The sequence below is a fragment of the Carex rostrata genome, chromosome 4 (genome assembly GCF_964058835.1).
Source record: "Carex rostrata chromosome 4, lpCarRost1.2, whole genome shotgun sequence".
In the NCBI taxonomy this organism is placed as follows: domain Eukaryota; kingdom Viridiplantae; phylum Streptophyta; class Magnoliopsida; order Poales; family Cyperaceae; genus Carex; species Carex rostrata.
In genome coordinates this window covers 7,337,094-7,352,788 of record NC_135921.1, presented here as the reverse complement: position 1 = coordinate 7,352,788, position 15,695 = coordinate 7,337,094, and the positions used below count along the sequence as shown (strand labels likewise).

Sequence of the window (15,695 nt, the reverse complement as noted above, 5' to 3'; positions counted from 1 at the left end):
TATTGCTTTCAAAATTTAGAAAGGGATCACCCCAATCCTTTCTATCATTCTATGGGCCTTGCATGCGCTGTGGAAGTCATCTCATACCTCCCAAGTACCGGAAGCGTATCCTCTGCGGAATTTTTTCGTGCGGAGTTTTTAATCTGGTATGTTCATTTCGGATCGGACGGACCAGATTAAAAGTTCCGCAAATTTTGAGAATTTTTTTTCCAATTCGGGCAAGATCTGATCTGATCTGTCCGATCCGAAACGAACGGACCAGATTAAAAGCTCCGCACAAAAAAACTCCGCAGAGGATACGCTTCCCCAAGTACCTTCCTCCTAGCAGGGAAGGACGCATGGTGGCAGTGGACCAGGGGTGTTCAAACGATTGGTTCGGTTCGGTTCAAACTAAATTAAAATAACTATTTTTTTTTGTTTTTTGTTTTTAAAAATAAAACTGAATTGAACTGATTAAACCTATTAACCAATTAAGAACCGAATAAAAAAAAATTAGATTTGTTAAGCTTAAATTAAAGTAAACCTATCAGTACTATTATTAATGAAAATAATACATTGTCATACACAACAATTGCAGTTCGGTTTGATTTAATGAAATCATTATAACTAATAAAATTAGAATCGAACCAATATAAACCGATCGGTTCAATTTAGTCGGTTTTGAGAAGTCTAAACCGAACCGATCTATTTAAACCGAAATTATTCAAAATTTCAATCGAACTGATCCATTTAAACTGAAAAACCGATCCATTTAAACTGAAATATTCCGATTCAGTTAAAAACCGGACAAACCGAACCGTTTGAACTCCCCTGGTGGTGGCAGCTTTTTCTTTTCTAACGCTCGGGACGTATTCGACAATATGCCTCAGAGAGTTTCCACTAATTAATCAAGGCGCTGTGCATTGGGCTCAACAACCCAGTGTTGGGCCTCCAAGCGCCACTTCTTCTTCTTGGGTCTCATATATCCGTGGTGTTAGGCCACACCTTGCATTGCATATTTGCATGTGCATCCTTCGATCTGATGCATTTGCCTACCGCTTCAGAGGAGAAAAAGTGTTAATTGCCTTAATCAAATTTGCTAAATTTGTTCTTTGTAACAGATACATAGAGTGGATAAACCCTCCTATTCTCACTTCCTAAAAAGTTCTAAACATAGTCTCACAAACTTTTCTCTGCACTTTATTTAACCCTGCTTTTTAAATCCTGTTGCTAAAATTAGCCTTTTATGTTATTCCTATGTGCACCTCTTTTGTGTATTCTTTGACCACAAGCATTTATTCATTATTCATTTTTAACTTCTCAATTTCATCAATTTCTGTAAAGAAAAAAGTGTGAAATACTTTCATCTGAGATTGAGTAATTAGCAATACTGGAAAGAGATGGCAACAATGGTGATTGGCTCAAAAACTGGAATTTTCTGCTTGAAGGAAACTACTTGGTATGTGTTCTTTCTCTGCTCACTGTCTCACACAGATACATGTTAATGCCAATATTTTAGTCTTGCGAAACTCTGATATCAGTTCGGTCGTGCTATTCTGTGCATATATAATTGCAGGAAATGTACAACTTGTCTTGAGAGCGATGTGATGATAGAGGTTACAGGTTTCTCGTTTTGTCTGCATAAGGTTTGCCATTTGGTCTTCAATTTATAAAATCAGCATTATCTCATGATTTTATTATTCATAGAGTTTTTTTTTACCATTCACGGAATATATTAACTTCTTGTGAGTAATAGAACTAATTATGTTTGTCATTTCACTAGTTCACTTGTTATGGTTATCTTATGTAACTACTTTTCCTGTAAATGCAATTTTTCTTTTATTTCTTTGTTGGATCTTTTTATTGTTAAGTTGGATTTTGTGGGGTATAATTGGTATGTCTTATGGTAAACCACCATTGTACAAGAGATAAAGGTGGCAGTATGCCATTAAGACCTTAATATCACCTTAATTTCATGTGAATGATATAAAAATAATTTTATTTTCTGTTGCAGTTTCCCCTGATAAATTGCAGCCCTGTTTTGAAAAAACTATTAAGCAAATATTCCGATGACGAAAGTAGCATTTGTACATTTTCACTCCACGAAATTCCAGGTGGGGTCCACTCTTTCAAGCTAGTAGCCAAATTCTGCTACGGTGAGAAAATAGAGCTGACATCATCGAATGCAGTCCCCCTCCTTTGTGCTGCCTATTACCTTGGCATGACTGACAACTACTTGGAAGGAAATTTAGTTTCACTAACAGAAAGTTTCCTCTCTGAAAGAATCCTACCAAATTGGAAAGAAACAATCGTGGCACTCCTCTCATGTGAAACTGTTTTACACTATGCCGAGGAAGTAGACATCGTATCTGCATGCCTTGACTCACTTGCCTACAAGGCGGTATATGGGAAATCAAGTTATCCACATCCGCAACAAAAGAAATCTTGGAATGGGATTGAATATATGGATGAGACTCCTCCCAAATTAGCGGGTTCGGGGTCAAGTTTTGATTGGTGGTTTGATGATATTTCCTCACTGAGTCTACGTCTCTTCAAGAGATTTATCGGGCTACTTGGTGCTAAGGGGCATGACCCAGTAATTATCTCAAATGCAGTTATTTATTATGCAGGTAAATACCAACCGGGGTTGAACCCTAATTCCACGGGCAATTGGCCAATCGATCAGAGGATGTTTCTTGAAGAAATAGTCAGCTTGTTGCCGGTACAGAAAGGCGTCACCTCGACTAAATTTCTTTTTAGTGTGCTGAATACAAGCCTCATGTTAAATTCCAATGTGAAATGCATCGAAAGTTTGGAGAAAAGAATTGGTGCACAATTGGAAGAATCTACCATGGAGGATCTGTTGGTGCCAAATTTGTGTTTTGCGGAGGAGAAAGTGTACGATGTAAGTTGCATCCAGAGAATAATTGAGCAATTTGTGATAGAGAACTTTCATCTAAGTGAAGTGGCATGCAATTCAGCAGGCAACGAGTGCTTGACAGAAGCTGATTCAAAACAGTTTGCTAAAATAGAAGCATTAGCCAAATTGGTCGATGAGTATTTACGAAAAATTTCAACTGACACAAAGTTAACGTTTCAGCAGTTTCAATCTCTTGCAAGTGCAATCCCGACGGGTATGAGGCCTTCTGACGATGAATTCTACCGCGCAATCAACTCTTACATTGAGGTAATGATTGATGTTATGATTTGTACAATAAATAAAACACATCTCCAGCTAGAGAATCTTTTTGGGTACTAAAAATGTTAAGCTATCTGGTTGACCTTTACAGCAATAAGTAAATTAATATCCCCACAAACACAAAAGATGTATTCTTTTTGTGAATGTATATGCCTACAGTACTCTCTCACAGCTTTTTGTAAAGATGTGTTCTTTTTGTAAATTTTTTTTGTAAAGATGCCTAAAATACTTGAGGGAACCAACTGCTCCTCTTTCTTATTTTATTTCTCTCTGAAGATATTAGGATGCACATGGTAGGAGGATGGGCATGATATGTATGCATGACAATTCAATTTGTTAAAATTCGTATTGACTTGAATGAAGATTATTTATTAAAAAAAAAACTCAAATTCATTCATACTTTCATAGTTTATAATTTGTTTATATGCAGTACAATTCACAACTTTCAGATGAACATAAGGAGCAACTTTGCCAATTGATTGACATAAAAAATCTGTCGGAAGATGTGTGCAGAGAAGTTGTGCAGAATGAGAGGCTTCCACTGAGAGTGACGGTTAAGGCTCTCTTCTTTGAAATGCGCCATTTAAAGAGGTCTCTCATTGAACTTGAAACCGACAACGGAATTCAAACAGTTACTGGAACAGAAACAGGAAATGAAATGGATTCTATTGAAGGAAGGGATTTGGTGATGCGGTGTGGTCAACTACAGAAGGAGTGTGAAAATCTGAAGAAAGAGATGAAGAGAATTAAAAATGCTAAAAAGGTTAAAAAAGCAAACATAACATGGGGGTCATTTTTTGTTAATAAGTTTTGCTCAGGAGGAAGAGTTGTGAAGGCACTACTGGCAGCACCAAATCAGCTCTAGGATTGCAACTTCGGTTTGCAAGATCGATTTGCCAAATTACGTACCTATCTTTTTTTTAAATGCAAATATCATATTTTCAATGAGGTATCAAACATTTTATTCATTTTAATATGAGAAAAAAAATATTATGAACTTTATTTCAGTTAGTTCTCACTGATATAAAATAAAAAAATGTTACTATTTTTAGTTTTAGCCCTTTTTTTAGTTACCACTCCAATAAATCTAAATTAAATGAATACCACCCGAATTACTAAATTTAAGATTCTTCCACATTCACGTAATGGATTTGCGGACAGATTACCACCCGTTCGTGTAATGGATTTGCGGACTGACCCGTTTCCGACTTGACCCGTTCTCTAAATGGTTCTGCGGACGGACCTATTCTCTAAATGGTTCTGCGGACGGACCCGTTCACAAGATGGATATGTGAACCGACCCATTCGCACTCTAGATCTGCGCACGCATTAGGTTTAAGCATATATACATATCAGATCAATTCTGTTTTCATTCTCCACTCATTCTTCACCAAAGGCAGCAGCAAATGTGCGTTTTTTTCCATTTTTGAAAAAAATTATTCGAGAAAACTTCTGACAAGAAAATGATTTTCTCTAAAAAATTTAGGTAGATATATAAGTTTCCTAAATTCTTTTTGACCAGACATGCATATTTGTCTTCAACTTATATAGATTAGCAATAATCTATTTTTCACAAAAATTTATGATAATATGAACCCTACAAACACAATTATGTTTCTTAAATTTCCTTCAGTAGTCTACTTAAAAGTCATTAAAAAAAACTTTAGATAGTATAATCACGAAAATGGTACCAGTAAACCTCAATTAAACAGAATAGAAGATATATATAGTTAAAATGTAAACATATATAAGTGTCTAATAAAACGTGTAATTGTATAAAGTGGAAGGTTACTAATGCATAATTATATATGTTAAGAACTTTATTTATTGCACATGTAATTGTCCTATGGCATGCATATTTGAGACGAGGGAGCAAAATATCCGAGAGGCAACAGAGAGGATGTCCGGTATGGATCTTTCGATCTGAATATATATTTTTTCGGAATACAAAAATAACAAATCACTTGTCAAATCTAAATTAGGCACGAAAATTTCAACACATATTGTATTGAATTTGATTTGATATCCATTGTATTGTTCAAACAAAATTATCTATATACATGTACTCACCAAATTTGATTAAAAAATCTTCAGCACTCCTAGAAATTAAGCAGATGCTTTGTACTCTGACCAAAAAGTCTATTTTAATTCACCTCATTAATTACTCTGTTACGCTACTTAATGCACCATGCGTGATGCGTCACGTTCCCTTTAAATTACTTAACCACTCATGTCGATAGTTTCTGTTTATATCTTAAACAATTCACCATTATTGGGATCTCAGTGGTATCAACAACAAAAAATAAATATTATTATATATTAAAATCATGTGACATGCATGCATCCATTAATATCAAAACATGCCGCGTAGGTCTGATGCACTGACTACAGTAGGAGACCGCCAATTAGAGACAAAAGATAGTACGGGAGCCAGTGCTCAACATTTTGACTTGAAAACAAGTTGACAATTGATGAACTAAAATAACGAAATGAAATTGAGACGTGGTTGTTGTCAACTTAAGATGCATTTATTGTGTAAATTAAATTAAGCAGCTGTTTGCATGGGTGTCAAGTATATATATATATATATATATAATTTGTTTGGTACATAGCGGTAGCGGACATGTCTAAAATATACATGATATGCATTTATTGTACTTCTTAAGAATATTATATCATGAATTGCTATTCTAGTCAAATGGCAATGAAAAAATAAACAAAAAAAAAGAAAAGAAAAGAAAAGAGTACGCATATCGAATTAATTATCTGTCGAGAATAAAAACAGTACATCATCCAGGCACTTAATTATAATTATTTCTGTACCGAAATCAATATAAACACGGAAATGTAAGTACCAAAATCAACGACGTGTAAAGTTTTGCAGATATCAAATTTGCATCTTCGTGCTACCTTATCATGATTTTTGGAGACCCGGATATGTTTGGATTGTCTGATGATAGTGCAATTTTTAAAATAACAGTGTTATTTTAAATTAGAGTCATCTAAACAATTTTAGTTGTTATTTGGAACAAGCACAATAGTGTTGTTCTACTGTTCTAACAAAAAGTAAAAATAGTTTCAAATCCTCTATTTTATTCATTTTCTCTAAACTCTATTCCAAATAATGCATTCAAACAACTTTTTAACTATTCCAAATAACTTTGAGTTAGTACTATTCTCTTACCATCAAGGTTAGTACTATTATTATCTACTATTCTCAAATAATAGCTATTTTAGCTATTCTATTCTAGAATACATCCAAACGTATCCTAATTCTCTCCCAATATATGGTGTGAGTGTGACATCTATCATCAGTTTTCCATTTTAGGAAAAAAAAACTATTTGATTTCAATTTAATTTTTTAGAAGAGTATAAACCAATTAAGTTACGCAAGATAGAGCATAGAATTATTATTTATTTGTGTAAAGCATGGAACAACAATATATTCAAGGTTCGAAAAATATTTTTTTGATTTAGTAACTAAGACAATATTTTTTTTATATGTAAATTCATAGGTTGAAACTTAAATTGAAAATTCTTTGTGAATATTTAAAGTTTGATGACTTAATACTATATGTATTTAAAAATAAAATATTCAGGAGTCTAAAACATGTCGAATTAGTCTAAAATATCTTTCGTGTGAAAATCAAAAATTCAAAATCTAAATAAAGTCGAATGACTTAAGATCATTTTTATTTGAAAAGAAACATGACAAAAAAGTCGTTTAACCGTTAGAGTGTCAATAGGATAGAGGTAAAATTATATTCATATTCGTTTTTATTTTTTGAATACATATATAAATTGAATATTAGACAAATACGGGATACAAATCGGATCAAATATTTATTAGAAATATATAAATATAATTAAAATATCAAAGTTTATAATATTTATCTAATTTTAATAATAAATAACATATTTTTTTTTCATAATAGATATTAAACTATATTGTTTAGTATATATCTACTATTAGAATACTGATAATTGAAATGTAAAATCATATTTATATTATATCCATACAAATATCCGTATTTTTTTTTAATAATGATTGGATATTTTCCACTCCGTTACCAGTTTATAATATTTGTTAGAAATATATAAATATAATTAAAATATCAAATTTTATAATATTTATCTAATTTTAATAATAAATAACATATTTTTTCATAATAACATATTTTTAATTCTCGGGAACGGGTCCGTCCGCAGAACCATTTAGAGAACAGGTCAGTCGAGCGGGTCAAGTCGGAAACGGGTCAGTCCGCAAATCCATTACGCGAACGTGACAGAATCTTAAATTTAATAATTCGGGTGGTAGTCATTTAATTTAGATTTATTGGGCTGGTAACTAAAAAAAACGGTAGTTTTAGTAATATGAATGTTTAGTGACAGATTTGGATTTCATATATTATACAGGAACAAAATAATAAATTTTGCATATTTTGACTACTAAACTCGTATTTTAAACTTCTTCAGTTTTTGAATCTAAATCATTCACCTGGGGCTTCAAATTACATTTTTTTTTACCATTTTGAAAAAAGAAAAGAAAAAAAGAATAGTGCAGTTGCTACACACGAGTATATGTTGTTAGGCTGTACATACTAAACAGAGAAATAATGCAAAAAAATAAAAACTAGGATAGTACCTTAATGTGCCTTTCAATCTCTACATCATACCAGTACTAGAAAGAGGAAAAGGTTGCTTTCAGTTACTATAATAAAATTACTTGGAAGAGAAAAAACCGTTTAAGTAGCTTTCAATGGCCTATATATAATGATATTGCTTCATTGTTGTTCTCTTTTTGAAGTTGAACCATAACTACTCCCATCTTTTTAATTCTCATGTGGGCACATGAAAAAAGGTTTTCTCATTGATGTCTATGTCGCCTCTCAGCAAAGCAACAATAGAATCTCCAACTCCAAGTCTCTCTCTCTCTCTCACACACTCTTCATTTCAATATATATATTACGTAGACACAACTCATCAAATCAAAGTATAACTGATCCCATCCCCTCCGTGCTAGCTAGCGAGGTGATAGACATGATGTATGAATGGAAAGTGAGAAACAATGGATACTTTGGCACCACATTGACAATTGTTGCAGCAGCCTGTCTTTGTGCAATAATTATCTTATTGCTTAGCATATTGGGGTGGTCAGTTAACATTAGCATCATTAGTTGGGGCATGATAAGTGCTGCAATTGTGATACTTGTCGCTCTCTGCTTCTATCTCTATACTCCTCCAAATTTAGCTGATGAATCTGCCACCTCCTACGATAACCTTCGACAAGTTCTTCACGAAAGCGGAGCCTTGTTGTAACTCATAACTACTGCTGCTCTCCAAGAAGCTTTTTTTTTGTTGTTGTTGTTGAAATCCTACTTTGGTTTGCCCCCATTTTTTTTGTTTACATTTGTTATAAGAATCTTAATTTTATCAATTTGATTTTATATAGTTGGTACTTGGTAAAGAATTATATATAGATGTAAACACGGGTTAGTAATTCTTATATAATAAACATTTTACATGATAAATCAGCCACTTATTACTGCTGATTTTGTATTTGATTAGTTCTGATGTAAAATAACAAAATGCATTTGAATCTTTTTCATTTGAAAATTTCTTTGTTTAAGAGATTTCTGTTTAAATTTCCAAAATTACTGGAATTGGGGCCTTGGAATTAAATAATCCCATCTCAATTAATCAATAGTTAATACTGATATGCATCACGGTCACGGCAATGTTTGCCTCAGGTTCAGGGGACCGAATCACCTGCCCACATATAGATTTAACCGTTGGATCTGCTTTGGGATCCGCGCTGTGATGATGAAACGGAAAATTGAAAAGCTCCTCCGTTAGCTCCTTTTCCTTCCGATTCTCTGTCTCCCGTCTTGTCCTTCCGCCTCCGCGTTTCTCCTCTCCATCTCGCTCGCGCATCGCTTCTCGCTCAGACGCGCTGCGCTCTCCCAGTCGCGCCTTGCCTCGCCATGGCTCAGCACAGTCGATGAATTTACCAAATTTACCCTCTTTCGGCTCAAGTTGTCTCCTCACACTCTTCTTGGTGCCCCTCAAGTATGCAGTCCTCTTTCAGTCTAAAAATTTCTATTTTATCTCAATTTTTTTAATTTTTTTGTCAATCTTTGTCATTTTTGCTAGAACTTTGATATACATTTTTGCTTTGTTGGACTGGCATGGTGGTGTTTAGTCTTGGATTGAGAAATAACTATTATGTCAATTTCATATGCTGATTCTTGTTAAGGGATTAGAAATTCTCTTGCTATCTAAACAAAAAGGCTTCACAAATTATAAATTGAACTCTTATCTTTCTATTCCTAGAGCATTAAATGGCGTTGTGATTCGATTAACATCCAACAAATTAGTGGCCTGCACAACTATCAATTTAATCTAAGGTTGGACAGACTAGTAACTTTTGTTTTTAGATGTTACTTTTTATCTTATTTTTTCTTTTGTAACTCTTACACACTTAGAATAAACATGTTTGCTTGTCAAGTTATATTTGTTTTACTGTTTGCTTTACATCTACTTGGTATGCTTGGAATAAACATGTTTGTTTGTATGATTGATCTGGAAATTCGGATAAAATCTAGATTAGAATTGAAATTTTGCATTTTTCAAAATTTAAGTGTGCATTTCGAAGTTTTATGCAGTATGGAATGGTGATGGTACCTCTGTACCAGTCTGGTATGGTAATGGTACCACTGTACCAGTATGGTATGGCGCCACTGTGTCATCAATCTGCTTTGCTCCTGCTTATGCTTAGAGCAATATGTTTGCACTAGATTTGTTGATGTTTTGAATTGTCAGGTTCTTTTCCTAAAGATGGGAAGTACTTATATACTGGAGGAACAAAGGTACTTCGTATATTTTTCTTATTCTCAACGATAAATCTATGTTTCTATTTTGACTTTATTTTTATGCAGACATTGAGAAGATCATATTTGGAGAATGGAGACACTTAATCCAACTTAAATAATTAATCAAGCCAATGGAGAAGAGAATCCTATTGGACTTGGTTATAATCAATTTTTTTTTTTTTTTGACAAAATTGGATGAACCCACCTGTTTCATTACGAAACTGGAATAGCTTGATTACAAAACAAATAGTGAATCAAAATTATTCTTGCATGAGGATTGGATACACAAGGTAAATAAGGATACAGAATTACAGATGGAATTGGATACACAAGGTTTCAGAGAGTACAAGGAGCACTAAAGTGTTTCTAATTATTCCTGCATGATCACTTTCAAACCAAAATTGGCAAGAGAATAGAAGGCAGAGTGGACTGGTACGCCACAACAAAAGGATTACAAGGGCAGTTATGGAAGTCTGCGCTAAGGACAATGTTTTTATTTTCCTTTTCCTTTTTTTTTTCAAATTTCAATTAAGTCAGTAGATGCTTTTTCTTTCTGAATTAATATAAGATAGATTAGTATTACGGTTGATATCAGCTAGAGTAAAATAGAATGGACTTCTATTTACATGTAATGTTATTTTTTTTAATCAAGTTAAAGCCTGCGGGTTTCACTTTAACAAAAAAAAGAATGCGTGGAAACTATGGTGTTTTACTTTTATTTTTATTTTTTGTGTGTGAAGAGTTCTTTAAATTTTTTATTATATTATAATTTAGATAATTTAATTCTGAAATGATATTATAATTACAAGCTTGTCAGAATGTTCTTTTTTGTAAATAATTCGATTAACCGAAGTGTGATTGCTACATATTTGCTATCTGACAAGATGAACTGTTTGCATTTCTTTTTTGTAAATTAAACCTTCAAATCTCATTGTTCTTCTTTATATAAAACCCTAATAAGGGTCTGAAACTTCAAACCAGACTCAATGACATGGTACTATAGTTTTGTACCAATGTACCAGTCCATGACCACACCCCTCTGCATGGTTGAAATCAGAAAAAACCAAAAGAAATCAAACTGGCAAATTAGGATAGAAAAACAGTAAACAAGAGGAATATAGAAAAGTCAAGTTTATGTTAGAAATAATTCATGAAATTCATAGCATATATAAAGTATGGTTGGACAAGCATGATTGCATAAAATTTTATAATTTTGGGTTAACAAAATGAATTATTCTCAGTTCACTAAAAAACAGAGCAAAGTCAAACTTCGTCAACCCCGAACATAGAACTGAAAATAAATACATGAAAATTTATAAACATTGATAAAAGACATAAGCAAATGTCAGGGTTGAAATACAGACAAGTAAACTAAAACCATGAAATTGAAACTAAAATAACAGATCCAATCTTCTTCAAAGGATTGATACACACCTTTGACCAAACTAAAATAACAGACCCAAACATGTTAGGCAAGCGGGAAGCAAGATGGAGAGTAAGATGGAGAACGAGATGTTAGGCAAGAGGGAGAGCGGAAAGCGATGCGCGAGCGAGATGGAGAGGAGAAACGCGGAGGCGGAAGGACAAGACGGGAGAGAGAGAATCGGAAGGAAAAGGAGCTGACGGAGGAGCTTTTCAATTTTCCGTTTCATCAAGCGGTTCATCACAGCGCGGATCCCAAAGAAGATCCAACGGTTAAATCTATGTGTGGGTAGGATTTTCCCCGAAATTTTTATTAATAGAAAATATAATAAAATAATATCCAGATTAGGGGACGCTTTTTGTGATTTTTCAGATATAAGGAAAACGTTTTTAAATATCGCGGCCAATGGCCGTTGTGGTTTATAACGGCCATACTTAGTGCCTTATTAACCATTCTAACTACATTAACCATGCTAATTGAACCAGAGAAAAAAACCGGAAAAAAACCCTGTCCGTTGTGAATAGAAACGGTCAGGCAAAACAAAATAAAAAATTGCTGTCCGTGATTAATAGCAACGGCCAGGAACAAAAAAAAAAAAAAAAAAAAAAAAAAGAGGCTGTCCGCGATTAACAGCAACGGCCCACTTTTTAAAAAGATGTGTCAAGAATGTTGCAACAGCAAATCTGTATTGGAGCTTTTACAAAGAAAAAAGGCCTTTTATAAATCAATCCCATCGCATCATTTTTCTCAGAAAAATATTAAATAAATGAATGGTATTTGTGGGTCCCTAGCATCAATTTTCTCAATTGTCGCTCTTCCAATCAATCACATCACATTACAACATTTTTTTATTTTGGGTACAACTACAAGACTTTTATAAAAGGGCACGATATCGTTCCTTATCACCACAAAATTTGAGCCATTAATACCAAGTGGGCCGTTGCTGTTAATCGCGGACAGCCTCTTTTTTTTTTTTTCTTTTTTTTCTTTCTTCCTGGCCGTTGCTATTAATCACGGACAGCAATTTTTTATTTTTTTTCGCCTGGCCGTTTCTATTCACAACGGACAGGGTTTTTTTCCGGTTTTTTTCTCTGGTTCAATTAGCATGGTTAATGTAGTTAGAATGGTTAATAAGGCACTAAGTATGGCCGTTATAAGCCACAACGGCCATTGGCCGCGATATTTAAAAACGTTTTCCTTATATCTGAAAAATCACGAAAAGCGTCCCCTAATCTGGATATTTTTTTATTATATTTTCTATTAATAAAAATTTCGGAGGATTTTCCTGCCCATAAGGGGGCAGGTGATTCAGACCCTCTGTAACAATTAATTAATTTTTGTACTGATTTCTACTGAAACATTCAATTAATTTTTGAACTGATATAACTGTAACATTCAATTAATTTTTGTACTACTTTCTACTGTAACATTCAATTATTTGTTGTACTGCTTTCTACTGTAACATTAACTGGTTCGTAAGCTAACAATTTTACTTTAACATTCAATTAATTGTTTCCTGAAAAAAAAAATTTAGAAACCACAAATAAAATAAAAAAATACCAAACCAACTTGATTGCTTTAATTTTTACAAAAATCATAAGAACCGAGATGTCATTTCAGCCCGAAGAGTTTTTTTTTCTCGTACCGAATTTCCATTTCGGTCCAAGGTGTTTTCACAAGTTTTACACCAACAAATAAATCATTTTTTTAGGAAAAATTGGTTATTTACCACTCCAAAACCTTCAAATTTGAAAAATGTCATCTCGAAATTTGAAATTGTAATAATGTCACTCTAAACTTCATTAATTTTTAATTTTGCCACTCCAAATAATTAAAATACCCCGGTCATGGCCATGGCCACGTTGAAAATGGGAAAAAAAAAGCTCTCAAATTATAAAGTCGAAAATTGAAAAAGAAACTTCCCTTTGATTTGTTAGCAACAACTTATATTGTTTTCTTTCTTGGAGATCTGTGAATACATAAAATTTGGTTGGCTAACGCGGAGCAGGTACAAATCATTAATCAGAAGCAGCATTATTGTCTACAAAATTGCAAGAAAATCATTTGTTCCAACATAATTAATTAGGTTGGTCCAAGGTAATTCGACCAGAATCAGACGTGCATCCACCCAAATTAAATCAAATCAAAAGCCTCTTGTACAAGTGTACACATATTTGCATGTCTCATAGCTCAGTTATCCTCTTGATTTTCTATGTTTCTCTCAGCAAGGAATGAACCTACAGGATTCAATGTTAATCAAAGCGATTTTCCTTTTTGCCTAAGATTAACAATAAAAAAAAAAGAGAGAGATGACTTGATAATGACAATCTTGACAACTTTGACAATATTTTTTTTTAAAGATTATAATTTGATATCTTATTTTTCCCATTTTCGACATGAAGGGAGAATATTATAGTCATTAATTATTTGGAATGACAAAATTAAAAATTAATGAAGTTTAGAGTGGGATTATTACAATTTCAAATTTAGGAATGGCATTTTTCAAATTTGAAGGTTTTGGAGTGACAAATAACCAATTTTCCCTTTTTTTTAAAAATATGTGAAAACAGCTCGAACCGAAATGGTAATTCAGTCTAGAGAAAAAAAATATACTTCGGACCGAAATGACATCTCGGTTCTTATAATTTTTGTAAAAACCAAAGCAATCAAGTTGGTCTATTAAATTCTTTTTTTTTCTTTTTACGGTTTCTAAAAAAATTCCGTTTCCTGAACCATTTTAATTTTAATTTCAATTTCCTGAAACACTTTGTACCATTGTTATAATTAGCTAATGTACCTATTAACAAGAAATGTACCTGCGCACTTGGATTCAACTCGTGAATTCATAAGTCGAATCGAATCCGAGTTGCTAATTCAGTTTCGAATCAAAAAATCATAACTTGGATTCAATTTGCGAACAACTTGAGTCAATTCGAGTCGACTCATAACATAGATAATACATAGTTTATCAAATTAAAAATTATCAAAACAAAGTATGGCAAAATAAATAATACATAGTTTATCAAAATAGTACACAATTTAGAACTTTACATAATTAAACAGTGGTAAATACATAATTAAATAGTACAAAGTTTATCAAATTACTAAATAGTACAAAGTCTAACAAAATATTATATAGTTTACCAAATCAATGAGTCAACCGAGTCATTTTGACTCGAGTCAGTTTCAACTTGAGTTGTTGGTGAGTTGAATCAAAATTAATTCCAAACGAGTTATGAATAATGAATTTTTTTGTGCACCTCTACCCCCTCCTTGCTCCGAGTTCAGATCCCCTATAGTAACCTAAAGTTTGAGTTTGAACCTGGACCATTCGATCAGCTTTGACACAAATATTAAAGGGACCTGTGAATTTTAACTTGAGTTGAATTGACCTACATTTCTCATCAGACGGTCCGGATTCAAACTCAAATTTTGAGTTACTTATAGACACTATCAGGGTATCCAAAAAAAAAAAAAAAATGAGTTACTTCAGAAAATCTTTCAAAATGAAAATGAAATTCAACCAGATATCTGGGCTATGCTGGGCTGAAAATCCATGTAAGATATATTCGTTAAAGGCCCGCAAAGAACCTCTATCTCAGTCTCATATAACTTTGCAACTTGATTTTTGTCATTATCTTTAAAATGAAATTCAAAAATTTATGTAAGATGTAGTGCCGACATTAGTGCTGACATTTCTTCTAAAACCCAATAATTTAAGATTGGTCTCCTACCCACCCAATTCCAATTAAGCTCTTATATTTGGAGAATGAATCGAACGTTGATGAAGAGAGCGGATAATATATGATATAACCCAATAAATTAGAAATTTATTGTAGATGAAGAGAGCGGATTAAACAAATACATCACTTGCATATGCAGGTAATATTACAAAAAATATATATATATATGAGAAATTTATTGTTATCGGTCCCATTATATTTGAAAATATATAAACTACTAACTTATCTTACTCATATTTATCATTTTAATTCTTAAATTTTAAAATTGCCAATTTTTATTCAAATTTTTTTAACTTGCACCAATTGGTTCACTGATATTTTTTTTATATAAAAATCTTTATTAGCTTCCGTATCATCATAATATTCATGTTAAGATGTACATATAATCCATTAATTAATTTTTAATTAAGTTCCAACGACATGGATGTAAATAGTATTTTTTTTAATTAATATGTTATATTCTGAATAATCATTACTAT

At 32.7% G+C, this 15,695-nt stretch overlaps 1 protein-coding gene across 1 annotated transcript; it reads left to right on the top strand.

Annotated features, from left to right (window-relative positions):
* Positions 1–1,027: 1,027 nt before the first annotated feature.
* LOC144553216 (BTB/POZ domain-containing protein At5g03250-like) lies at positions 1,028–4,145 on the top strand. Its single transcript, XM_078301315.1, has 4 exons — positions 1,028–1,438; positions 1,556–1,625; positions 1,994–3,166; positions 3,609–4,145. Exons 1-4 carry the CDS (start codon positions 1,380–1,382, stop codon positions 4,041–4,043), a joined length of 1,737 nt encoding a protein of 578 aa, XP_078157441.1. The 5' UTR covers positions 1,028–1,379; the 3' UTR covers positions 4,044–4,145.
* The last annotated feature ends 11,550 nt before the right edge of the window (positions 4,146–15,695 follow it).